Source organism: Aquarana catesbeiana, linkage group LG13, assembly GCF_042186555.1.
Source record: "Aquarana catesbeiana isolate 2022-GZ linkage group LG13, ASM4218655v1, whole genome shotgun sequence".
NCBI lineage: Eukaryota > Metazoa > Chordata > Amphibia > Anura > Ranidae > Aquarana > Aquarana catesbeiana.
In genome coordinates, this window is record NC_133336.1 from 197,922,042 (window position 1) to 197,935,290 (window position 13,249).

General features: G+C 41.2%; 1 protein-coding gene across 2 annotated transcripts in view; it reads left to right on the plus strand.

The window, feature by feature from the left end:
• KIRREL1 (kirre like nephrin family adhesion molecule 1) overlaps positions 1 to 12,128 on the plus strand; it is a 281,642-nt gene extending 269,514 nt beyond the window's left edge. Inside the window, exons 14-16 of one of the 2 annotated variants that reach the window (XM_073610343.1) lie at positions 1,807 to 1,878; positions 5,883 to 5,957; positions 8,558 to 12,128. In XM_073610343.1, coding sequence (XP_073466444.1) covers positions 1,807 to 1,878; positions 5,883 to 5,957; positions 8,558 to 9,028 — 618 coding nt within the window. In that variant the 3' untranslated portion in view covers positions 9,029 to 12,128. The remainder of the gene's footprint in view (positions 1 to 1,806; positions 1,879 to 5,882; positions 5,958 to 8,557) is intronic. The other variant, XM_073610344.1, reaches the window with a different exon arrangement.
• The last annotated feature ends 1,121 nt before the right edge of the window (positions 12,129 to 13,249 follow it).

Sequence of the window (13,249 nt, forward strand, 5' to 3'; positions counted from 1 at the left end):
CCCAATACCGCTTCTTTTAGAGAAGACAGAACCAAGTATCATTTTGTGGTGCTTTTGTATGGAATTTCCCAGTGGCCAGCATTAATAGACTCTCCCTCAACAGTAGATCCCTCTCAGCAATGATTGACCTCGCAGCAGCATAAGACTCGCCCCTGGCAACAATAGATCCCCCACCAGCAACAATAGACCTCCCCAGAAACAATAGACCCCCCTGCAAAAATAGATCCCATCCAGCAACAATAGATTCCCCAGCGGCCAGCATTAATAGACCCTCCAGCAGCCAGCAACAAAGACCCCTCCCTCCACAGTAGATCCCTCCCAGCAACAATTGACCCCCCCAGCAACATAAGACTCACCCCAGCATCAATAGACCCACCTGCAAAAATAGATCCCATCCAGCAACAATAGATTCCCCAGCGGCCAGCATCAAAAGACCCTCCAGCAGCCAGCAACAAAGACCCCACCCTTAATAGTAGATACCAGCAACGACTGACCCCCTGCAACATAAGACCCACCCCAGCATCAATAGATCTCCCGCCTGCAACAATAGACCGCCCTGCAAAAATAGACCCCATCCAGCAACAATAGATTCCCCAGCGGCCAGCATTGATAGACCCTCAAGCAGCCAGCAAAATAGACCCCTCCCTCCACAGTAGATCCCTCTCAGCAATGATTGTCCCCCTGCAACATAAGACCCACCCCAGCAACAATAGATCACCACCTGCAACATGAGACTCACCCCAGCAACAATAGATCCCCCAGCAGCAAAAATAGATCCCATCCAGCAACAATAGATTCCCCAGCGGCCAGCATCAAAAGACCCTCCAGCAGCCAGCAACAAAGACCCCACCCTTAATAGTATATACCAGCAACGATTGACCCCCTGCAACATAAGACCCACCCCAGCATCAATAGATCTCCCGCCTGCAACAATAGACCGCCCTGCAAAAATAGACCCCATCCAGCAACAATAGATTCCCCAGCGGCCAGCATTGATAGACCCTCAAGCAGCCAGCAAAATAGACCCCTCCCTCCACAGTAGATCCCTCTCAGCAATGATTGACCCCCTGCAACATAAGACCCACCCCAGCAACAATAGATCACCACCTGCAACATAAGACTCACCCCAGCAACAATAGATCCCCCAGCAGCAAAAATAGATCCCATCCAGCAACAATAGATTCCCCAGCAGCCAGCAACAAAGACCCCTCCCTCAACAGTAGATCCCTCCCAGCAACCATTGCGCCCCTGCAACATAAGACCTACCCCAGCGTCAATAGATCCCCCACCTGCAACAATAGACCTCCCCAGCAACAATAGACCCCCCTGGAAAAATAGATCCCATGCAGTAACAATAGATTCCCCAGCGCCCAGCACCAATAGACCCTCCAGCACACACCAGCACCCCTTGGCATTCAGTTCTGGAAGTTTCCTTCCTTAAAGGCACCTATATGACAGCCTAAACACCTCCCACCTCTAGTCATTATATGATGAACATGCCTCATAAAGTGGGCAAAAAAAAAAATGTCCCTTTACCTGCCCTTACTGAGCGATATTCTCCATTTGTGTCTCACACGCTTCCCCTCTCAGACACTGCAGCTCACCGTAGGAGGGTTTCATCCACCAAACAGAAGGCTGTGCTGCCAATCCAGAAATCAGTGGGTGGGGCTAGGTGGGGTCAGGTTGACAAGTTACAGTCTTACCAATCAGCAGTGACAATGCTGTTAGCCACACCCCCACAGCAAGATCACTGTAAGGCAAGCAGGCACAATCTACATTAAGGTGACAACTCTGCTCTGATTTCAGGAGCAGTGCAGCATCTTTGCCGCCCCGTCACAGGAATCTGCATTAGGTGGACTTCACTGGCAGGCTCAACAGGTATTTGTGGGACATTGCGGGGGTGGGTGGGGTTCTAACTGTAAGTGAACATGCACATATTTTTTAACCCCCTGCTGACTGCTCACAGTAAATATACTGCGTGTGGTCAGCAGGTACAAGCACAGTACAGGACCAGCCTGAAATTTATGAAGAAATTCGATCTTCTTTTTTTTTAATTGGAAATGTTTTATAACAGAATGTAGAAAATATTGTCTTTTCAAAATTTTCATTTTTTTTTTTCTGTGCACGCACAGCACATGTTTGGTGGCAGATTTCTGCTAATGATTTTGACTGAAACCTGCTGATCGGCTGTGTCCAATTACAGCACAGGGTTCTGTGTTTACAAACACACAGAGCTCCATGTACAGAGAACAGCGATATGGCTGGTTCTTCTCCCTGAAAAGCAGGGAGGAAAAAACAGCCGGATCAGTAAGTAGAGGCAGCACACATCACACATTGTTAGGCACACAATTAACCCCTTGATCACCGTTAAATGTTAACCCCTTCCCAGACAGTGTCATTAGTACAGTGACAGTGTATAGTATTATCACTGATCACTGTATTAGTGTCACTAGCGATGACGGTGTCAGTTAGGGACCCTCCCAGCTAGTGTCTGTTAGCACCAGATTGCCCGCCACCCTATCACAGTCACACTATAAGTCGATGATCACCGCCATTACCAGTATAGCGTCTGTAGCTGCATAAATTCCAGTATATACACCATCGGTTTTTGTAACGAATTTCGACAAATTCGTTAATTCGGAAACACCTGAATTAACGAAAACCCGTTTAACAAATTTTTCCAGATATCTGTAAATTTAAATATTCGAAAATTCGTAAATTTGAAAAGTTGAAAATTCGTAAAATAGTTTTTTTAACGAATTTCAACAAAATTTGTTAATTCGGAAACACCTGAATTAACGAAAACCCGATTAAAAATTTTTTCCGGATATTCGTAAATGTGAAAATTCAAAAATTCATAAATTCATAAATGAGAAAAATTCAGAAATTTGAAAATTAATAAATTTGTAAATTCAAAAATTTGTAAAATAGTTTTTTTAATGAACTTCGAAACATTCGTTAATTCGGAAACACCGGAATTAACAAAAACCCGTTTAACACATTTTTCCGGATATTTGGAGATTTGAATATTTGAAAAGTCGTATATTTGAAAATTCGTAAATTTGAAAACTCGTAAGTCCTAAAACCTAACAATTTGAAAATCTGAAATAATTAACTATTGAATTATAGGTATTGGAATTTCCTTTCAAATTTGGCTGTTAGTGAACGTAACAAATACGAATTTATCCGAAGTTACATATTATCTGAAATAATGAATGCTGTATCTAAACAAATGGAACTTAACGCATTAATAATAATAAATAACAATAAGGATAAAGAATACTTTTTATTATTATTTATTATTCGTTCCGTTCCATTTTTTTAGATACTGCATTCTTTATTTCAGATAATTTCCTAACTTCCGATAAATTTGTATTCGTTACGTTCACTAACAGACAAATTTGAAAGGAATTCCAATACCTATAATTTAAAAGTGAGTTTATTATTAGTTAGTTATTATTTAGAATTTTCGGAGTTCGTTCTTTCAAATTTTCGGATTTTCTTTCTTATTTTTGGATTCTCGAATTTACGAATTTTCGAAATTACGAATTTTCAAATTTAGGAATTTACGAATGACCCGAAAAACGAAAAAAAAAAACAACTAACTATTAAATTATAGGTATTGGAATTTCCTTTTAAATTTGGCTGTTAGTGAATGTAACAAATACGAATTTATTCGAAGTTACAAATTATCTGAAATGCTGTATCTAAATGAATGGAACGAAACGCATTAATAATAATAAATAACAATAATAATAATAAAAATTTTTTATTATTATTATTTATTATTAATTTGTTCCGAATACTTTTCACACAAACTAATTAATATACACTTATTGGGTTTTTTTTTGTTTTGTTTTTTAACCAAACACATGTAGCAGAATAAAAGCTTAAACCTCATAATTAATATAAATATGAAAGGTGAAAGGTGACCATCATCCAGAATAATTGAGAAGATTGGGACAAGGAAACCGTTCTTGGTGACCTGTTGGGGACAGGTTTCCTTGTCCCAATCTTCTCAAAGACATGTAGCAGCGTACACTTTGGCTTAAGTTTATGAAGAAATTATATTTTTTTAATTTTTTTTTTTATTATTGGATATGTTTTAGAACGAAAAGTAGAAAATTGACGACGGGCGGGATGTGCTCCCATCCTGGGAGGATGTCATATGACGGCGCCCCAGAACCGCAGCTCTCGCGAGCCTGCGGTAATCGCGGCCTTGCCGTGTTCCTAGGACACGGCGTGACCCCCATCTCGGTAAAGAGCCGACGACGTGGCTCTTTTACCCATGTGATCAGCTGTGTCCAATTACATGTAAACAAGGAAGTGCCTTTTATTGGCTCTCCTTGGCTCACACTGATAGAGTGTGAGGAGAGGAGAGCCGATCAACGGAATCTCCTATCAACAGTGCCCTGATTACAGTACAGCCCCAGCAGTGCCCATCAGTGACACCAATCAGTGCCCATTAGTGATGCCAGTCAGTGCCCATCAATGACACCAATCAGCGCCCATCTGTGACACCAATCAACGCCCATCAGTGACACCAATCAACGGCCATCAGTGACACCAATCAGTGCCCATTAGTGATGCCAGTCAGTGCCCATCAGTGACACCAATCAGTGCCCATCAGTTATGCCAGTCAGTGCCCATCAGTGACACCAATCAGTGCCCATCAGTGACACCAATCAGTGCCCATTAGTGATGCCAGTTAGTGCCCATCAGTGACACCAAACAGTGCCCATTAGTGACACCATTCAGTGCCCATTAGTGATGCCAGTCAGTGCCCATCAGTGACACCAATCAGTGCCCATCAGTGATGCCAGTCAGTGCCCATCAGTGACACCAATCAGTGCCCATCAGTGACACCAATCAGTGCCCATTAGTGATGCCAGTCAGTGCCCATCAGTTAAACCAAACAGTGCCCATCAGTGACACCAATCAGTGCCCATTAGTGATGCCAGTCAGTGCCCATCAGTTAAACCAAACAGTGCCCATCAGTGACACCATTCAGTGCCCATTAGTGATGCCAGTCAGTGCCCATCAGTGACACCCATCAGTGCCCATCAGTGACACCAATCAGTGCCCATTAGTGATGCCAGTCAGTGCTACCTTTCAGTGCCGCCACATCAGTGCCCTTCAGTGCCGCCTCATCACTGCCCATAATTGCCACCTCATCAGTGCTCATCAGTGCCGCCTCTTTAGCACACATCAGTGAAGGAGAAAAGTTACTTATCTACAAAATTTACTGACAGAAACTAAGAAACTTTTTTTTTTTCAAAATTTTTGGTCTTTTGTTTTTCATTTTTTTATTTTGTAATTAACAAAAAAATAGCAGCAGTGATTAAATACCACCAAAAGAAAGCTTTATTTGTGTGGAACAAAAATGATTTACATTTTTTATTTGGGTACAGTGTTGCACGACCGCACAATTATTATTCAAAGTGTGGCAGCGCTTATAGCTGAAAATTGGCCTGGGCAGGAATAGGGGGTAAATGTGCCCTAGTAGGCATGTGATTAAATAATAAAAAAAAACCCAGGGGTGATCAAATACCACCAGAAAGCTCTATTTGTGTGGGAAAAAATATCAATTTCATTGGGGTACAGTGTTGCATGACCGAGCAATTACCAGTTAAAGTAGCGCAGTGCTGAGTAGCAAAAAAGTAGCCCTGGTCCTGAAGGGGGTAAAACCTTTTCGGAGGTCAAGTGGTTAATAGTAGGATATGAGTTATACTCAAAGTTTTTGCTTGTTTTGTTTTTTTTTAAGATGTGTGTTATTCAGTATTTAGCATGTAAAGTGAGTTTTAGGTGTTTTGGCAACTGGCCTTATAAGTAAAAAAAAAAAAAAAAAAAAATGTGTCTCAAAATATTCTCCTATTTCTCAGTCTTTTAAGGATGACGTGGACCTCAAGCAAGACCTGCGTTGTGACACCATCGACCGAGAGGAGTACGAGCTCAAGGTGCGGCACCCGGCTCTGTTCAACCAATACAAATAAAAACCTAAACTAAGACTGGTCAATCACAGGATCTAGAGTTACCACAGGTCCCCCCTGGGTGGGACGCAGCATGGTGTAGCACTGACCAAATGATGCTGACAGCCTACTCGGCATCATCTAGTCACTAAACTAAACATCAAGTCACTAAACCAACAGTACTCCCAACTTGCACCTTGTCTTAAGCACGAAAAAAGAGTTGTCTGGCATGCAGGATAATCAAGTCATGTGTACTATTTAGTGTAATGTGTAAATTATTATACAAGACTCTATCTATTTATTATCTCTTTTCTCTTTTGTCTTTCTCTATCTCTTATGAATATGGGGGTGAAGCAAACATTTACTATACAGTTGCATACCTTTTTAGAGATTTGAGAACAATGTTTCGAAATGTGATTTATAAACTGGTCTGGTGAAGATGATCCAGAACCCCAATTACACTTCTGTGAAGTTAGGGGAGATGGTGGCAACAGATTTGTTGCAGAGAACAAAGTGGACCGCATCAGATATGGGACACTGCCGCCTACCTCGGCCTGGTGGTGGTACATAAAGCTACACTTGAACATAGCCCAGTATCCGGTGGAGACCAACTAACCTGATGGATTTCATACTGGACAGACATCAGAAGAACATATTATTCCGCGTAGCGTGCAATTGTTCGGACAGTTCCTCCAAAATGGATTGAGATGGCCTTCATGTTAACCAAAGCTTTCCGTGGATTTACAAAATATCTAAACGGACATATTGGGCTAACTCTGGTGCTCTTGAATGTAGTTTTGACTTTACTCTTGTGGACTTTTTTTTATTTATTTATTTATTTATTAGTATTGAGGACTGGCCAAGTGCTACTTTTACAGATGGACCAGATTTTGGATTCTGACTTAACCTCAGCCTTCTGTTTCAAATACCATGTAACCATCAGTGCCAAAACTAAGGGTCGGTCATCAAAGTTATATCTGCTGAATGTACAAGCGTATTTTTCCTAACCAAACAGCGACAATAAATTGGAGGGACTCACAAACACATTGTTGGTAGAGTAATACAAATGAGGGTCAAAATTTTTATTGGTTGAAATAAACTAAACACAAATGTTATCCCCAACACTTTCCAGGCTGGAGCTTGGTTCAAGAGAGAGGTAGTTTTAGTTTGCTTTCAAAAAGTTGGCAGATATTACAACCGTTTGTTTTACCCCCTCGCAGCTTTGATGACCAGACCTCATAACCATCACTTATTTTTGTAACTCTGTGATTGATGAACATCAGCCACAAGCTAACATGTTAAATAAGATGTGTTTTTTTTGTATATGTCTGTAGTCGAAAAAACATTTTTACTTGACTCTCTTAATAAATGTATGCACCTGTATAGTGACTGTTGCTTCACTTTTGTATTTAAATGCACATGCCCTATACGGCCAAAGGTTTGTGACACGCCTGACAATTACACCTATACAAGCTTGTTGGACATTCCATTCCAAAACCATGGGCATTCATATGAAGTTCACCCACTCCCTTTGCATCTCTAGACCAGCTATTCTCAACCAGGGTTCTGTGGAATCCTAGGGTTCTTCCAAAGTTTGCTAGGGGTTCCTTGAACTGTGACTGCTTGACTTCCCATGTGATGGTGCTTGCATAGGTCCCGGAGTCCACTTGGCAGGGCCATCTGCCTGAACCCATTTTAGTTGTCTGTAAGCGTGACATTCTGACCACCACTGTAAAAGGGCATTCTTCCCACTGACCACCAATGTAAGGGGCATTCTTCCCACTGACCACCAATGTAAGGGGCATTCTTCCCACTGATCACCAATGTAAGGAACATTCTTCCCACTGATCACCAATGTAAGGAACATTCTTCCCACTGATCACCAATGTAAGGAACATTCTTCCCACTGATCACCGATGTATGGAGCTTTCCTCCCACTGGCCACCAATGTAAGGGGAATTGTTCTAACTGACCTCCAATCAATTGATTTTTGCAAAGGTTCCCTGAGACCTGAAAAGTATGTCAAGGGTTCCCCTGGGGTAAAAAGGTTGAGAAAGGCTGCTCTAGAAGCTTCCACTCTTCTGTGAAGGTTCCCCAAAAGAGTGTTTCTTTGGGAATTGATAGCCATTCAACTAAAAGGGCATTGGAGACGTCAAGTATAGATGATGAATAGTCTGCATTTAAATTCATCCAAATGTGCTTAGTAGGGTTGAGGTCAGGACCCTGTGCAGGGCATTCGAGTGCCCACACACCATACTTAACAAACCATGTCTTAATGGAGCTGGCTTTGTGCACGGGGACACAGTCATTCTGCAACAGCAAAGGGCCTTCCCCAAACTGTTACCACATGGTTGGAAGAGCACAATGGTCTAAAAATATCTTTGTTATGATATAGTCATATTAGTAGCTGTGATGGTCAGGTGTCAACAAACTTTTGGGCATATAGTGTATATATTTAATTAGAAGTCAATACGCTCTTCATATGTTAGCACAGACTCCACTAGTGTTTCCTTTTTCTTTCTAATTCTATGATCATTTTTCCATCTCCATCACTGTCTGCCATTGATCATACTCCTCTTCTTCCCTAGGATCCAACCAATGGATATTACAATGTCCGAGCTCATGACGACAGGCCAACATCCCGATCTGTGTTGTACGCAGAGTACCGTAATCCTGGACCGGCACGGTTTGATGCTCGCCCTTCGTCTCGTCTTTCTCACTCCAGTGGCTATGCCCAGCTGAACACCTATAGCCGGGCTCCTACATCAGATTATAGTACAGACCCTACTCCCACAGTTACATCCGCTACTACAGATACCACCAGTCAACTTTCCTACGATAACTATGAAAAGTTTGGGACACATGCTTTCTCAACTAACGCTGGCTACCCCACATACAGGCTTGGTTACATGCAGCCAACCACAACAGGTATGGATCGAGGACCTTATGATACTTTTGACCCAGTTGGGAAGTTCACAGGAGCCACCCGTTTCTCATACACATCCCAGCATTCTGACTATGGACAGAGGTTTCAACAAAGGATGCAGACACATGTCTGAGGACTGACTTAAAGTTAAAGCCGGTGGGCAAAAAAGGGGAAAGTCAATGGGGAGACGTCTTTCAGTTATGCCTTCTCTGATACAATATCAATTCATGAGACAGCACTCTTGGAAGGGAAACAACCTCTTACCGTATCTTCTGATACTCAGGGACCTTATTGTCTTGATCTCAGAAGTCCCCAAGAAAACAGTCGAAGTTGCCCGCCAGGCAGAGCCTCGAAGTCTTGATATGGAATAAGATGCCAAACAAAAAAGCTGGCCTTTTAGCACCTGACCATTCCTTGAATACCACTGACTTTGCCGTCTGGTGTATGGCAAACACTTATGACTTAGACCTCAGTTCGGTACTGGTGAAGTTTTTCATTCCGCCAATAAGTTCCATGAATCACTTTGGTCTTTTTTCACACAAACTCATTTCTGGTTTTTAGCCATCTCCCTAACTGCCAGGAATGTCATGCCATCACCAATGAGAGGCATTTGGTCTTGCTATTGCAAGGTCTTTTGTAGGTATACATTCCAGCTGTTGGATTTAAGGAGAAGAGGAAAATGCTGATTCAATGTTAGGCCACCACCACTTTTTCGGTCAATAGTCTTCACCATCCTGGTATTTTGAATAGCAGCTGTTGGCAAAGTGGAGTGGCTAGGATTTGGACAATCAAAACACCACAATTTGGAACATTTTGTGGGTCAGTTTATAAATTCCACTATTTTTTGGGATACTGATGTTCATCCTGCTTCAGGAACACATGATCTAGAATTACTACCACGTGCTATGCTGTAATACACCTACCTGCCTGCCCTTTGGAATGGGTAACAGTGTGTGAAATTACGGAGCACTCCTTCACCCCTGTTTGTATTGTACGTGTACTTTACGAAGATCTCTGTGAAGAGACGTATACACCATTTTTATAGTTATTTTTACTTTATATTCTTGCTGCATATTTTTGCACATAATTTTTTGGGCTTTTTATTTGTAACTCGACTTTTTGACCTGTCTCATATAAAGGTATTATATTGGGCTTGTATAGGCAGTAAGAATTACCGGTTTCACAATTCCAAAATCGCCACCATTAGAGTTTGAGAAAAATACCCATGATCAAGTGGTCTAAGATCTTGGTAATATGAATGGTCATACTTAGATCTTGGTGATACGAATGGTAATACATTATACTGTATATAGCCAAAGGTATGTGGACATCCCTCAAAATGATGGGCAAAGCAAGTTCCATAAAGTACTTTGTTGAATTTGGTGTGGTCTGCATAGAGACCCACCGAACACCTTTGGGTTTGATTGGAACACCAAGCCAGGTCTTCTTCTCCAAAATCACCTGACCTGACAAATATTCTTTGGCCTGAATGGGCACAAATTCCTACAGATACACCAAAATCTTATGGAAAGCCTTCTTAGAGGAGACTGGAGACTGTTATAACCGCAAAGGGGGCCAACTCCATATTAATGGCCATGGTCTTAGAATGGGTTGTCCAACAAGCTTGTTGTTTTTGCAGGGGGACTGATTTGATACTATTACCCAAGGTTTTGAAATGATAATCTTCAACAAGCTTTTATACACGTGATTGTCTACAGACTTTGGCCATATACAGTGTACACACTAAGCAAATTCGATGGTTAGACAGATCTTTATAGTAGAATTCTGGTAGTCAATATTGCTTAGTAAACATGACTATTCATAGCAAACAGTGGATGCATGTATTGGAGAATGAAAGATGAGTTGGTACCAGCCAGCTAAAGATATGGAATCCAAAGTCTACAAGGGAACATAGGTAGGTCCTACTGAGTTCATGGTAAAAAGGCTGAAAAGTCTACAGACTACTTGAGTGTTTTTCAGCCAAAAACTATTTATTGATCACACTGAATTTTAATCCAAATTTCTAAACACTCCTGTGTAAAGGTTAGTTCCTTCAGATTAATTTATTATCCAACATACATGTTTGAGGGAACCCATTCTGCTATATGTATTAATTCCCATCTCATGCATCTCATAAATTCATTTTCTGTTGTAATTATGAGAAGACGTAGGAGACAGGAGTGGTGACACTGCCCATCCTGACGCTGATTGACTTTCAGCTAAAAATAATTTTAGTTTTTCCACAATTTGTCCTTCTCTATGGTTCCTTATGATTCTTAAACCTCAACTCCAGGCAAACAAGTAAATATACAGATGACATACCTGTATTTTACAAGAAGGGTTGGTTTGACATGAGATTTGTATTTCTGCCCATCCAGTCCTAAGATGTACACAACACAGTCCTGTCTGGCAGGACAGGAGACTTCATTTTTGGGGGTAACACTTAAGCCAGCCATAGAAAGAGCGATTTTCTTTCCTGCAACCCCTGCGTTTGTCCCTACCAGGAGAACACAGTGATTACTGCTAGCAGCTATAAAAGCTGCTAGCAATAAGCCCATGTAAAATCCGACAGGCTGGTTGTACCCAAGTTGATCAATTGATCAGTGAAATGAATAGTGATCCATCATTGGTAGCAGTGGGAGAAATAGTGCCCCATCATTGGTGTCAATAGGAGGAACAGTGCCCCATCATTAGTATCAGTGAGAGGAACAGTGCCCCATTATTGGTGTCAGTGGAGGAATGGTGCCCCATCATTGGTGTCAGTGGAGGAATGGTGCCTCATCATTGGTGCCAGTGGAGGAATGGTGCCCCATCATTGGTGTCAGTGTGAGGAATAGTGCTCCATCATTGGTGTCAGTGGGAGGAATAGTGCTCCATCATTGGTATGAGTGGGAGGAACAGTGCCCCATCATTGGTGTCAGTGGAGGAATAGGGTCCTATCATTGGTGTCAGTGGAGGAATAATGCCCCATCATTGGTATCAGTGGGAGGAATAGTGCCCCATCATTGGTATCAGTGGGAGGAATAGTGCCCCATCATTGGTATCAGTGGGAGGAATAGTGCCCCATCATTGGTATCAGTGGAGGAATGGTGCTCCATCATTGGTATCAGTGGGAGAAATAGTGCCCCATCATTGGTGTCAGTGGGAGGAACAGTGCCCCATCATTGGTATCCATGGGAGGAACAGTGCCCCAATGGCCAAATAAGGGTGAGAAAAAGGCTGCATCTGGCCCATGTGCTTTAGAGCTTTAGGAGCTTTAGATACACTTTAAATCTTTTCTTTAGTCCTAAAAATGCTTATACCAAGTGCTCAAGATATTCAAGAAGAAACATCACAAGTACAGTATGTTGACCAGCATTTAAAACTCATAACCCTACTTTGTTCCCATTATATCCAATTGTTATTTAAACCCATAGTCATGACCAGTTCAGTTACCTTTTACTTCAGGTGCCTTAACACTTGTAATGGTTAAGGGTTTGTATTTTTTACAAAGCATAAAAGAAAGAAAAAAAGAAAGAAAGAAAAAAAAAACACCTGTGTTTGCTAAGACTTGTAAAAGCATGGTACTTATTAATCCTATGGGATTCTTGATGTAAATCAATTTTATATGCTGAGCCTACCCCCCCCCCTGTAAATGGCCTTGGAATCTTATATACATGAAAAAAATACATTTACTGTGACTTATGTCTATTTAATCTGTTCCCCCTATCTTGATTTTTGCTTAGAATGAGAAAAATAAGAGAAGCTCCAAGCCAGTAGCATAACGTCCAGAAGTTATGAGTTATTTAATTAAAGCCAACACATTTTAGGGGCTTCAAATTTCCCCTTCTTGGGGCTTTAAAATAATGAAGGTAAAGGATGCTGGGCCTTCTGGTTTAGCAAAATTTTTCCAGCTGTAGAAATTTTCTGGTTTGAGATACGAGCCTGCGTATGACCCTCATCCTCTGAAAAAGCTGCCTAAGGGCTAGTCCTTCCTAATATTTGACCAATATTTTACCACAATATCTACCAAGGAACCAATGGATCTTGCGTTAACTATATAGATAATGACAAGCTTAAAAAGAGACTATAAAAAGTTACGGTAAAATACTACAATCTCATTTTTTGGTGAACAGCAAATTATGAAAATGAGGTATAAAAAAATTCCAAATATTATAGAAAAAATATTTAAAATACATTGTAAAGTTATATTAAATAGTGGTGATTTCAACCTCATAAAATTCCTTTTTTTTTTTTCGTTAGTAGAATATAGTGTATCATATTTTAACGTATATAAAAAGTCAAAACACTTTTTTTTGTATTTTAGATAGGAGAATGGTTAAAACTCCTGTCTTTTTTTGCCATCTGGGTCCCA